The 13,460-nt window shown below is 46.8% G+C and overlaps 1 protein-coding gene across 2 annotated transcripts in view; it reads left to right on the top strand.

The window, feature by feature from the left end:
- myo1ha (myosin IHa) overlaps positions 1-13,460 on the top strand; it is a 143,903-nt gene that overhangs the window by 93,369 nt on the left and 37,074 nt on the right. For both annotated transcript variants that reach the window (XM_072587875.1, XM_072587876.1), the window contains exons 12-15: positions 3,400-3,505; positions 6,403-6,483; positions 8,260-8,351; positions 12,896-12,990. In XM_072587875.1, coding sequence (XP_072443976.1) covers positions 3,400-3,505; positions 6,403-6,483; positions 8,260-8,351; positions 12,896-12,990 — 374 coding nt within the window. The remainder of the gene's footprint in view (positions 1-3,399; positions 3,506-6,402; positions 6,484-8,259; positions 8,352-12,895; positions 12,991-13,460) is intronic.

Raw genomic sequence — 13,460 nt, 5'->3', positions numbered from 1 at the left:
CCTGTGGACACACAGCTTCTCATGACAAATCCGTGGAGGGATTAACAGTAATTATTACATGCTTACCTTAAATATCTGGTCTTTATTGCTTGCATCTCAATAAAAGCTCAGGAATATTTGATTTGTTTGATTCGTGGCCTGTGCTGAGTTGCAGGTGTGAAGGGAGATGCTACAACTTGTGTCAGCCGTCCCTGTGCCAGAGAAAGGGGACAATTATCAGTCAGCGCTTTCTGTTTTGTTGCTGAACACTGTTGTACATGGGTCTGAAATTGTCTGAAAGGGTAATTCTTGATTGTGTGCCATAAGCACCGCCCACTGTCATAGGATTATGTCATGGGACTGGGAAAGAATGAAGGTGGAGTTTGTCAGAGATAGACTGGGAGCCAGTGTGTACCTAACAGCCTGAATGGTAATGGGGTCATAGGCACATAATCTGCAAATAGTCACAGCAATGCAATAAACGTCATATTGTTTAGTCAGCAAGACTCTTCTAATTAGACCAGAAAGGTGGCTATCTTAATCTGCAGCATGGTGGCCCAGTGGTTAGCTATCTCACAGTGGTAGGATCCCTAGTTCAAATCCCATCATCAGCTCCATCTGTGTGGAGCTTGCATATTCTCCAGTTTCCTCCCACAAAAAATGTGTGGGGTATTTGGATTGGCCACTGGAAATGCAGGATCCCAGGGATAGGGCGTGGATGGGATGCTCTTCGGAGGGCTGATTTGGATTCGAGGGGATGAACAGCCTGTACTCTTAACAATTTTTCCTTCTTCCTCCAGACCAAAGGGGTTGCCATGGGCACCTGTATGGGCCCCAGCCATGCTTGTCTCTTGTTGGCTGCGTAGAACAGTCCATCTTCCATAGTTACACCGGCACCACTCCCCACCTCTTCCTCCGCTACATTGATGACTGCATCAGCGCCACCTCCTGCGCTCCCATGAGGAGGTTGAGCAGTTCATCAACTTCACCAACACATTCCACCCCAACCTTAAATTCACCATCTCTGACACCTCCCTCCCCTTCCTGGACCTCTCCATCTCCATTAATGATGACCGACTTTACACTGACATTTTTTACAAACCCACTGACTCCCACAGCTACCTGGATTACACCTCTCTATACCCTACCTCCTGCAAAAATGCCCTCCCGTATTCCCAATTCCTCCGCCTCCTCCATAACTGCTCCCAGGAGGACCAGTTCCACCACAGAACACACCAGATGGCCTCCTTCTTTAAAGACCGCAATTTGCCTTCCCATGTGGTTAAAGATGCCCTCCAACGCATCTCATCCACATTTCACGCCTCCGCCCTCAAACCCCACCCCTCCCTTTGGAGTAACAAGGACAGAACCCCCCCTGGTGCTCACCTTCCACCCTACAAACCTTCGCATAAACTGCATCATCTGCCGACATTTCCGCCACCTCCAAACAGACCCCACCACCAGGGATATATTTCCCTCCCCATCCCTTTCCGCTTTCCGCAAAGACCGTTTCCTCCGTGACTACCTGGTCAGGTCCACAACCCCCAACAATCCGTCCTGGCACTTTTCCCTGCCACTGCAGGAATTGCAAAGCCTGTGCCCACACCTCCTCCCTCACCTCTGTCAAAGGCCTCAAAGGATTCATCAAAGTTTCACCTGCCCATTCACCAATGTCATTTATTGTATCCGTTGCTCCTGATTCGGTCTCCTCTGCACTGGGGAGATTGGACGCCTTCTCGCAGAGCGCTTTAGGGAACATCTCTGGGACACCCGCACCAATCAACCTGACCGTCCCATGGCCCAACATTTCAACTCCCTCTCCCACTCTGCCGAGGACATGCAGGTCCTGGGCCTCCTCCATTGCCGCTCCCTCACCACCCAATGCCCGGAGGAAGAACGCCTCATCTTCTGCCTCGGGATCCCATCAACCCCAGGGCATCAATGTGGACTTCACCAGTTTTCTCATTTCCCCTCCCCCCACCTTACCCCATTCCAAACTTCCAGCTCAGCACCATCCTCATGACCTGTCCTATCTGCCAATCTTCCTTCCCATCTATCCGCTACACCCTCCTCTCTGACCTATTACCTCCATCCCCACCCCCATCCATCGATTGTACTCTTTGCTACCTTCCTCCCAGCCCCACCCTCCCATTTATCTCTCCACCCTGGAGGCTCCCTGCTTCCATTCCTGATGCAGGGCTTTTGCCCAAAACATCGATTTTCCTGCTCCTCGGATGCTGCCTGACCTGCTGTGCTTTTCCAGCACCACTCGAACCTAGACTCTGGTTTCCAGCATCTGCAGTCCTCACTTTTGCCTGATTCCACACAATACAGATCCTATCATTAATCCATTTGAGATCACTTGAAGAAAACCCCACACAACAAACACTAGTCAGTCTGCAGAGTGTACAGATGTCTGCAGAGTGTACAGATGGACTTCAGCTCAGGTTAAGAATGGGGCTCCATTGTGCTGGGTCCCAAAGTCCAATGGGCCACCATCACTCACCAGTCTCACAGGCAATGATCAGCCACTAGAGGGCAGTGCCTTGAGTATGTTAAGAAATGAGGAGGTAATGCAAGGAAATATAGGTCAGAATCGCATACACATGCATCCTCTTTTCTAGCTGTTACAATTCATTGTCTGCTCTTGTAAACTGTTGTAGGGAAGTACTGTAATAACACAAGAAGGTAAGAGCCAGGAACAGGAGGAGGTAATTCAGCCCTGTGAGTCTGCTCCGCCATGCAAAATCACCATGGCTGATCTCATTTCAGCCTCAACTATACTGTCCTGCCTACTCCCCATCACCTTCAACCCATGAGGAATTAAAAAATCTGTCTATCTCCTCCTTATATTTACTCAAAGTCCGAGTATTCACTGCACTCTGGGATAGTGACTTTCACAGATTCGTGACCCCTTGAGAAGTAATTTTCCTCTTCATCCCTATTTTAAATCTGCTACCCATTATCCTAAAACTGCAACCACTTATTCTAGATTGCTTCAGGTGAGGAAATATCCCCTCCACGTTTACTTTGGCAATCACCTTTTGTATCTGATATACCTAAGTTAGATCTCCTCTCATTCTGATAAACTCTAGACAGTGTAGGACTAAACTGATCAACCTCTCTTCATAAGACAAGCCCTTCCACCTTTGGAATCAATAAGAGATAGATTCTCCCTTTTGAGAATTCATGTGAGGAACCAAACCCACTGGGATGGGTAGGTGAATGGGGAAACCAGAGGGCAATCCATGCTGTACTATTGCTGGAGATTGTCCTGACAACTGGGCTCATGAAACAGCTATTAGGAATCAAACAGACCAGGAAAGAGTATCACAAATTCAGACAGGGGTGGGACATCAATGAAACACTGACTCCTCTCCTGGATGTTTTTAATCAAGTGAATGCTCTCCTTCTCTCTAGTTTTGAACAGTTCTGCATAAATTACTGTAATGAGAAGCTCCAGCAGCTGCTGATTGAGTTGACACTGAAGTCGGAACAGGAGGAGTATGAAGCTGAAGGAATCCAGGTACAGTCTATTCTGCAAGTGTCACTTTAACCTCATACAACACCATGAGTTCAAATCCTTCATTGCTCACTGCCAAGAGTGTCCTTTTAGATCAAGTTGGCTTCAGAGCTCATGATGAATTTCAATTATTGTTTACTCCTGAATGTTAAAGTATGATAACCACTTCCTTAATTATTCATGAAAGTATGTCATGTAATGTTTTATAATAATAGCAACAATTTTATTGGAATTAATGCTTGGGGAAAACTTGCAAATAACAATAAACGCAAAAAAAAGGGCAAACCAAAACCAATTTTTATTTATACAGCACCTTGAACATGAAAGAACACTCCAAGATGTTAATTGAATAAGACTCGACACATTAAAATAAGGCAACATTAGGACAGGGATTGCTCAACATTTTAAATCCATTCTCAGGATATTACTGACTGAGCCAATATGTAATGCCCATCCTTAAATGCCCTTGAGAGTATGATAAACAGTTACCTTCTTGAACCATTGCGGTCCCTGAGATTAGGCACACCACTGTGCAGTTAGGGAGGGAGTTGGTGAATTTCAACCCAGTGACAGTGAAGCAATGGTGATGTAGTTCCAAGTCAGGATGGTGAGTGGCTTTGAGGGGAATACGTAAGTGATAGTGTTCCCATGTATCTCCTGCTATTCTTGTTCTAGATGGTAGAGGTCGCAGGTTTAGAAGGTGCTGTCAAGAGAGCCTCGGGGAATTGTCCCCAACGCTTTCTACCATTGCCACAGTGCATTGGCAGCGAAGGGAGTGGACGTCGAAGGTGGTGGATGTGGTGCCAATCAATGTGGATGTGCTGACTGTTTCATTCTGGATGGTGTCAAGCTTCTTGGAACTGCATCCATCCAGAGCAGGGAGTGGGGAATATTTCATCACACTTGTGCTTTGTAGCTGGTGACAGACTATAAGTTACTTCCCACAGAATTCCTAACTTCTGACCCACTTTTGCAGTCACTGCATCTGTATGCTTAGTGCAGTTCAAGCTTTGGCCAATGATAATACTCAAGACGTTGATAGAGGACCTTAAAGGAGGACAGAGATGTCGAGAAGGTGCCCACACCCTCTACATGATTGATTCGATTATATATTAAGCTGTGTGGGAACGGAAAGTCCCAAACATTATTTGTGACAAAATGATGTTATGCAGGGCAGTAATGTAGGTCTTGTTGTCCTGTTTCCTTTCTGAACATTGTGAGCTGGGTGGAGAGGGCTCTTGTGGAACAGTGGTAGTGTCCTTACCACTAAGCCAGGAGTCCTAGGTTTGTTATTAAATATAGGGATTAGGTGACTGTATTGGAAAGGCATTGTTATTAATTTAGTTCTTCTTCCTTATTGTGAGTGGTGGCTGGACAGGTGAGAGGCATCAAAAAGTAGAAGGTTCACTAGGATGATCTCTAGTGCAGTGGATTCGTCTCATTAGCGAAAATTACACAGGTTGGCATTCTACTCACTGGAGTTTAGAAGTGAGAGGTTAAGGGGCTTGATGGGGTCAATGCTGAGAGGATGTTTCCCCTCATGGGAGAGTCTAGGACCAGGGGGTATAGTCTCAGAATAAAGGGGCACCAATTTAAGACTGAGATGAGGAGGAGGAATTTCTTCTGTCAGAGTGTTGTGAATCTTCGAAACTCCTTGCTACAGAGAGCTGTGGAGACAGAGTCCTTCCACATATTTAAGGCGGATTTAGATTCTTGATCAGTCAGGGAAGTAAGGATTATGAGGAAAGGGCAGGAAAATGGACATGGGGGATGTTGGTTTAGCCATGATCCAATGAATAGTGGAACAGACCCAAGGAGCTGAATGGCCTACTTTTGTTCCTATTGCTTATGGTCTTGTGGAATACTTTGGCAGCAAGTTCCGTGTAAACTGTGTCACTGTGTCACAGAAAGGGACAGCAATGTGGAGCATCAGGGGTTGAAGTTTTCAGTTCATCCTTGACCAGGCTTTCAGGTTTAAGTCCAGCCAGGTTGATGGGATGCTGCTATGTCAACTCACAGAGCAAAATACTCCTCAATTCACGATTTACTAGTACTTTGAGCTCAGGGGAGATAACAAGGACGGTCAGTGCGAAAAGTAGGAGTGTCACTTTGCAGCAACATCTTGTGAGATTGGGTTTAGTCAGAGGGAGATTGACCCTCCAACCAGCTCCTGTGATAGCTCACAGCTGAGTACTCAGGGATAACACTGGGAAAATGTTGTCTCACTTTAGTTAAAAAGTGTAAAGAAACCACTCACATTGTAGAACAAAATTAACGTCACTGAAGACTTCCTTAAAAATGAAAATCAAAAGAAAATAACTTCCATGTTAGATTTTCTTCTGAACCCACCTGAGGGTTCTTGTATATTCAATGACTGATGAAGCTACTTGGATGCTACTTCCAGCACCACTAATCCAGAATCTGGTGTCCAGCATCTGCAGTCATTGTTTTTATCTTATTTCCCAGTTCCAATTTTTCCTTAAGAGTAGATGGAGGAGAGGGGGATGGGCACACATTCCTTCTGAGATGTATCTATGGTCAATGCTAACCATGTGACTTCAATGCCAGAGATGAACTCAAGTCATGCTCTTCCAATGGTACATAACAGCCATTTATCAAACTGCTTCAGAGCCAGCAGTCTGGACTAAAAACATTCACCAATCAGCACAATGCCTGAAAGAGAGGTGGAAACAATATTCAGTGGTAACTTTCAAGAGGAAGTTGGTTAAATACTTGAAGAGAAAAACAAAACTGGCAAAACAATGGGGAAAGAGCAGGGAGTGGGACTTCTGAAAACTCTTCCAAAGAATTAGCACAAACGTAATGGGTCAAATGGCCTCCTTTTACCCTCATTCTATGATCTGGCGTCTGTCTGACTTTGTTCACCCTTGTGTCTGCAGTGGGAGCCAATCCAATACTTCAACAACAAGATCATCTGTGACCTAGTGGAACAAAAGTACAAGGGAATTATCTCCATTCTTGTAAGAAAACAAACTTTTCTCTATATCATGTAATTAGAAATAAGTCACCATCTCTTGTTGCTGCATTCCCATAGCCCATGTCTTCCTTTTAATTCATTCATGGGATGTAGGTGTCACTGGCGAGACTAGCATTTTCCCTAAGAAGGTAATGGTGAGCTTCCTTCTTGAATACAAGTGACTGGCTTGGCTATTTCTGTGGGCTTTGAGTCACTTATAGGCCAGACCAGGTAAGGACAGCAGCTTCATCTCCGTAAAGGACATTAATGAGCCAGGGTGAAGGGCTGGCATAAAAAGACATCTCAGCCATGATCTAATTTAAAGATAAAATTGTTTCAAAAAGTTGAATGGCCAATTTAAATTCCTAAGTTCTTCCACCAAGATCCTACACTGAAGCATTGACAAAATCAATTGGCTTTATTCCAACATTTGTCTATTATCACCTTCCTTCCTTCTGCAGGCACTGACTCAGAGAGTCATAGAAATGTACAGCACGGAGACAGAGCCTTCGGTCCAACTCGTCCTTGCCGATCAGATATCCTAACCTAATCTAGTCCCATTTGCAAGCACTTGACCCATATCCCTCTAAACTCTTCATATTCATATACCCATCCAGATGCCTTTTAATTCTTGCAATTGTACTAGCCTCCACTGCTTCCTCTGACAGCTCATTCCATACACGCATCACCCTCTGCATGAAAATGTTGCCCCTTAGGTCCCTTTAATATCTTTCCCTTCTCACCCTAAACCTAAGCCTTCTAGTTCTGGACTCCCCCACCCCAGGGAAAAGACTTTGTCTATTTATCCTATCCATGCCCCTCATGATTTTATAAACCTCTATGAGGTCACCCTCTCACCCTTTGACAGTCCAGGGAAAACAGTCCCAGTCTATTCAGCCTCTCCCTGTGGCTCAAATCCTCCTGGCAACATCCTTGTAAATCTTTTCTGAACCCTTTCAAGTTTCAGAACATCCTTCCAATAGGAAGGAGACCAGAATTACACACATTCCAAAAGTGGCCTACCAATGTTCTGTACAGCCTCAACATGACCTCCCAACTCCTGTACTCAATGCTTTGACTGATAAAGGAAAGCATAAAAACACCTTCTTCATTATCCTATCTACCAGTGACTCTACTTTCAAGGAGCTATGATCCTGCACTCCAAGGTCTCTTTGTTCAGCAACACTCATGTTAAACTTGGTATTACAAACAGTCGCAATTTCCCTCAGCTTCATGCGTGGGATTCTCCATGTGCGACCTCAGACAGCAGGCTCCTAGACTACAATCACAGCAATGACCTTTTCTCCACACACACACCCACACACGTTGTTCACAACGGTGGAGGTGGAGGGTGGGTGTGGGGGAGGGGAGGGGAGGGGAGAGTTCTGGGGGGCAGGCCCGAAGGCTGAATGGCCTTCACCTGTCCCTGTATTCTAGAGGGGAGATAAGAAGTAGTTGTTCTTTGTGAAAGGGTGATGGAAACAACAATTTCCAAAGGGGAAACAAAGTATGTACAGGGCTATGGGAAAAGGGAAAAAGAGTGGACTAATTGAATAACTCCAAGAGCCTGTACAGATATACAGGGTCATGGGTTCTAGTGTTTACATTCCTTCAATACTATTCACTGTTGTTACAATGGAATGTGATTTGCAGCAACTTCTCTGTTTCTCCCCCTTTGAGCATTCTTCAACTTGCCTGGGTTACCTCTGTCAGAGACATTTTTGGCATTTCTGTGTAACGTGCTGTTAATTGAGTGACACTGTGTTTCCTTTCTGTTAAGGATGAAGAATGTCTACGACCTGGAGAAGCCACAGACCTTACTTTCCTGGACAGACTAGAGGAGAAAGTGGGAGCTCACCCTCATTTCCTGACGTGGGTATCTGAGGGGCTGTGTCTGAGCCCACAGCTTCCACTGCACCTCTGAGATTACAACTTTTACATCAAGGTTTTTATGGGAAGGGGTGGGGTAAGGGTTATGTTGATAACCAGGAATTGAATACTTTTTTGCCTTTTTTTATAATTGAGAAGTCTGTTGTCATGGAGGTACAGTCCTGGAGAATAGAATGGTGTGTGTATTGGCGAGCATAAGTTGACCATGCTCAGATCAGACTGTGCCACAGTCTGGCCTGAGAAAGAGAGAAGAGGCCGATCCCCTGACCAGCCAACTTCCATATTGCAAAGCAAGGGACGGCTCACAAGGAATAAACTGAGACCCCTCCGAACACTCCGCCCACTTAGCAGGAAGAGGTAAAGCTCAGAATGAACAGGGTAGGATCTGAGATCTGAGTCACCCAGTTGCCACTTGCTCCTGTTTTAAGCTTACCTCACCAAGCTTTCCTAGCTCAATGGGCAAATCGAACTCCATCCAAACCCCATCCATCTTCTTCTACTTTTAGGCTCAAACTAGAAAAGGGACCTGATCTGCTTTTGTCTCCTTCCCATTTCCCACATTCCTTCAATGTCTATTGAGGTATGGCACAATAGCTCAGAGATTAGCACTGCTGCCTCACAGCGCTAGAAACCCGAGTTTTGAATCCACCCTCAGCTGACTGTCTGTGTGGATTTTGTATGTTCTCCCCGTGTCTGCAAGGGTTTCCTCTGGATGCTCCAGTTTACTCCCACAGTCCAAAGATGTGCAGGTCAGGTGGATTGACCATGCTCTGTTGTCCATAGTGTCCAAGGATGTGCAGTCTAGGTGGGCTAGCCGTGTTGTTTGCGAGGTTACAGGAATGTGGTGGGTCTAGGTGGGATGCTGTTTAGAGGGTAGTTGTAGACTTGATGGGCCAAATGGCCTGCTTCCACACCGTTGGGGTTCTATACTTCTATCTCTGAGTGAATTCAATGAAGTGATAGAGTTTGGAATCCACTTACTTGAATCTAAGCTTTGATCTATTTCTTGGACCTGTGAATCCATAGACTTTATTTCCATCTGCTCAATCTTAGTCCAGTGGTTAATGACCATGGAGCTATACATTGCATCAGTTAACCATCAGACAGTGCTGGGCATTGGCAACGTGCCCCCATTGTTGGATATACAATGTTCCTTCTTTGTATCTGACTTAGACCTTTCTACTTAGCCATTCTATATGTCCAAGTAGAGTTCCAATTTCAATCAGATCCAAAATTTCTGATTAGGAAAGACAACGCCATGATCCTTAAAGAAAGAAATTGTTGTATTATTTTCCCAATCATTCTGGTTGCAGAGGTAACCTTGGTGATTTAACTTAAAGATACTTGACAATAAGTGATGGGTTTTTATGACTCTTAGAGACACAGTGGACAATACAAAATCCATCAGGTCCCTTTTCTAGCTGGGGAGCCACCCAGCTCCCCACAGTCTGTCCATTCGGATCCTGGTACATGCTGGTTTTGCTGACCACAGTGAGGATAGAAGTTGAATAACCAGTTGACCCAGTGTCCATTCAGCCTGGGAACATGCTGCATATGAGTCAACTCCTATCAAATGTGAAGATGTGCAGGTGACAGTCAAATGTAGAATTGTGGTAAAAACAATGACTGCAGATGCTGGAAACCAGATTCTGGATTAGTGGTGCTGGAAGAGCAAAGCAGTTCAGGCAGCCCCATCACCAAACCATCATCTCCCAGACCATACAACCCCACCCCCCATCACCAAACCAGCATCTCCCAGACCATACAACCCCACCCCCCATCACCAAACCATCATCTCCCAGACCATACAACCCCAGCCCCATCACCAAACCATCATCTCCCAGACCATACAACCCCAGCCCCCATCACCAAACCATCATCTCCCAGACCATACAACCCCAGCCCCCATCACCAAACCATCATCTCCCAGACCATACAACCCCAGCCCCATCACCAAACCATCATCTCCCAGACCATACAACCCCAGCCCCCATCACCAAACCATCATCTCCCAGACCATACAACCCCAGCCCCCATCACCAAACCATCATCTCCCAGACCATACAACCCTACCCCCCATCACCAAACCATCATCTCCCAGACCATACAACCCCAGCCCCATCACCAAACCATCATCTCCCAGACCATACAACCCCAACCCCATCACCAAACCATCATCTCCCAGACCATACAACCCCACCCTCCATCACCAAACCATCATCTCCCAGACCATACAGAACCTCATCATCTCAGGAGATCTCCCACCCACAGCTTCCAACCTCATAGTCCGGGAACCCCGCACTGCCCGGTTCTACCTCCTTCCCAAGATCCACAAGCCTGACCACCCTGGCCGGTCCATTGTCTCAGCATGCTCCTGTCCCACTGAACTCATCTCTACCTACCTCGACACTGTCCTATCCCCCTAGTCCAGGAACTCCCCACATACGTTCAAGACACCACCCACGCCCTCCACCTCCTCCAAGACTTCCATTTCCCCGGCCCCCAACGCCTCATCTTCACCATGGATATCCAATCCCTCTACACCTCCATCCGCCATGACCAGGGCCTCCAAGCCCTCCATTTTTTCCTCTCCAGGCGTCCCCAACAGTACCCTTCCACCGACACTTTCATTCGTTTGGCCGAACTGGTCCTCACCCTTAACAATTTCTCCTTCGAATCCTCCCACTTCCTCCAGACCAAAGGGGTAGCCATGGGCACACGTATAGGCCCCAGCTATGCCTGTCTCTTTGTTGGCTACGTAGAACAGTTAATCTTCCGTAACTACACCGGCACCACACCCCACCTCTTCCTCCGCTACATTGATGACTACATTGGCGCCACCTCGTGCTCCTGCGAAGAGGTTGAGCAATTCATCAACTTCACCAACACATTCCACCCTGATCTTAAATTTACCTGGACCATCTCTGACACCTCCCTCCCCTTCCTGGACCTCTCCATCTCCATTAATGACGACCGACTTGACACTGACATTTTTTACAAACCCACTGACTCCCACAGCTACCTGGATTACACCTCTTCCCACCTTACCTCTTGCAAAAATGTCATCCTGTATTCCCAATTCCTCTGCCTCCGCCAGATCTGCTCCCAGGAGGACCAGTTCCACCACAGAACACACCAGATGGCCTCCTTCTTTAAAGACCACAATTTCCCTTCCCACGTGGTTAAAGATGCCCTCCAACGCATCTCGTCCACATCCCGCACCTCCGCCTTCAGACCCCACCCCTCCAACCGTAACAAGGACAGAACGCCCCTGGTGCTTACCTTCCACCCTACAAACCTTCGCATCAACCAAATCATCCGCTGACATTTCCGCCACCTCCAAACAGACCCCACCACCAGGGATATATTTCCCTCCCCACCGCTTTCCACCTTCCGTAAAGACCGTTCCCTCCGTGACTACCTGGTCAGGTCCACGCCCCCCTACAACCCACCCTCCCATTCTGGCACCTTCTCCTGCCACCGCAGGAACTGTAAAACCTACGCCCACACCTCCTCCCTTACCTCTATCCAAGGCCCTAAAGGAGCCTTCCACATCCATCAAAGTTTTACCTGCACATCCACTAATATCACTTATTGTATCCGTTGCTCCCGATGTGGTCTCCTCTACATTGGGGAGACTGGACGCCTCCTAGCAGAGTGCTTTAGGGAACATCTCCGGGACACCCGCACCAATCAACCACACTGCCCGGTGGCCCAACATTTCAACTCCCCCTCCCACTCTGCCGAGGACATGAAGGTCCTGGGCCTCCTTCACTGCCGCTCCCTCACCACCAGACGCCTGGAGGAAGAACACTCCATCTTCCGCCTCGGAACATTTCAACCCCAGGGCATCAATGTGGACTTCAACAGTTTCCTCATTTCCCCTTCCCTCACCTTACCCGAGTTCCAAATTTCCAGCTCAGCACTTTCCCCATGACTTGTCCGGACTTGTCCGACCTGCCTATCTCCTTTTCCACCTATCCACTCCACCCTCTTCTCCCTGACCTATCACCTTCAGCCCCTCCCCCACTCACCCATTGTACTCTATGCTACTTTCTCCCCACCCCCACCCTCCTCTAGCTTATCTCTCCACGCTTCATGCTCTCTGCCTTTATTCCTTGCCCGATACGTCGATTTCAAAGCTCCTTGGATGCTGCCTGAACTGCTGTGCTCTTCCAGCACCACTAATCCAGAATATAGAATTGTGTTGAATTTTGACACATTAGAGTCAGATAGTCCCTTGCCCCTCCCTGTTGGAATTATACATGGTTAGGTAGTAAAGAGCTGCTGGTGCCTATGGGATTGTGTGAGGAGCATTAGATCAGGAGAAGGAGGGAAAAAGTGAAGAAATGTGCGGAGATGCCAAATTAACTTTATTTTAGGTGAGGGAAGGAAATGTAAACATTCACTTCTAAGCCTGAAGGGCATTTAAATTTTCATGGATCTAACCAGATGATTGACTTCAACGAGGGTATATAAAGACTTTAGCCCAATGAGGGTCATCTGTTCTCCACTCTGCCTTGCAGACACAAGTTGGCAGATCAGAAGACCAGGAAGACCATGTGTCGTGGTGACTTCAGGCTGCTACACTATGCGGGAGAAGTCACATATAACGTTGTAGGTGAGTCAGAGGCCATAGACTAGGAGCAGGCTCATAACTAGTGGCCATTCCTAACTTACATGTAAAACCTTAAGACAACAGGAACATACTGTAAATGCTAGAGGTCTGAAGTGAGAATGGAAAGTGCTGGAGAAACCCAGCAGACCTGGCAGCAGAAAAACAGAGTTACCATTTCAAGTCCGATGTGACTTCTTTGCAATGGTCCTAATGAAGAACCATATTGTACTCCATGGTAACACTGTTCTTCTCTCTCCATAGATGCTGCCAGGCCTGTTGAGTTTCTCCAGCACTTACTGTTTTTAAATCTGTACCCATTCTTGTATATAACACATGGCATCACTAACACTTTACCACAGAAATGCCGGCTCAGAGTGAATCATGATATTTGTTACTAATTTAATTGCATCCTTCTATCTGAAGATTGCAAATGTTGTTAAAAGGTCTGGAAGTTCACATGCTGCTAAGTCCTG

This window comes from Chiloscyllium punctatum, chromosome 17 (genome assembly GCF_047496795.1).
Source record: "Chiloscyllium punctatum isolate Juve2018m chromosome 17, sChiPun1.3, whole genome shotgun sequence".
In the NCBI taxonomy this organism is placed as follows: Eukaryota; Metazoa; Chordata; class Chondrichthyes; order Orectolobiformes; family Hemiscylliidae; genus Chiloscyllium; species Chiloscyllium punctatum.
The sequence above is the reverse complement of the archived record's forward strand: the minus strand, read 5'-3'. Positions and strand labels throughout refer to the sequence as shown.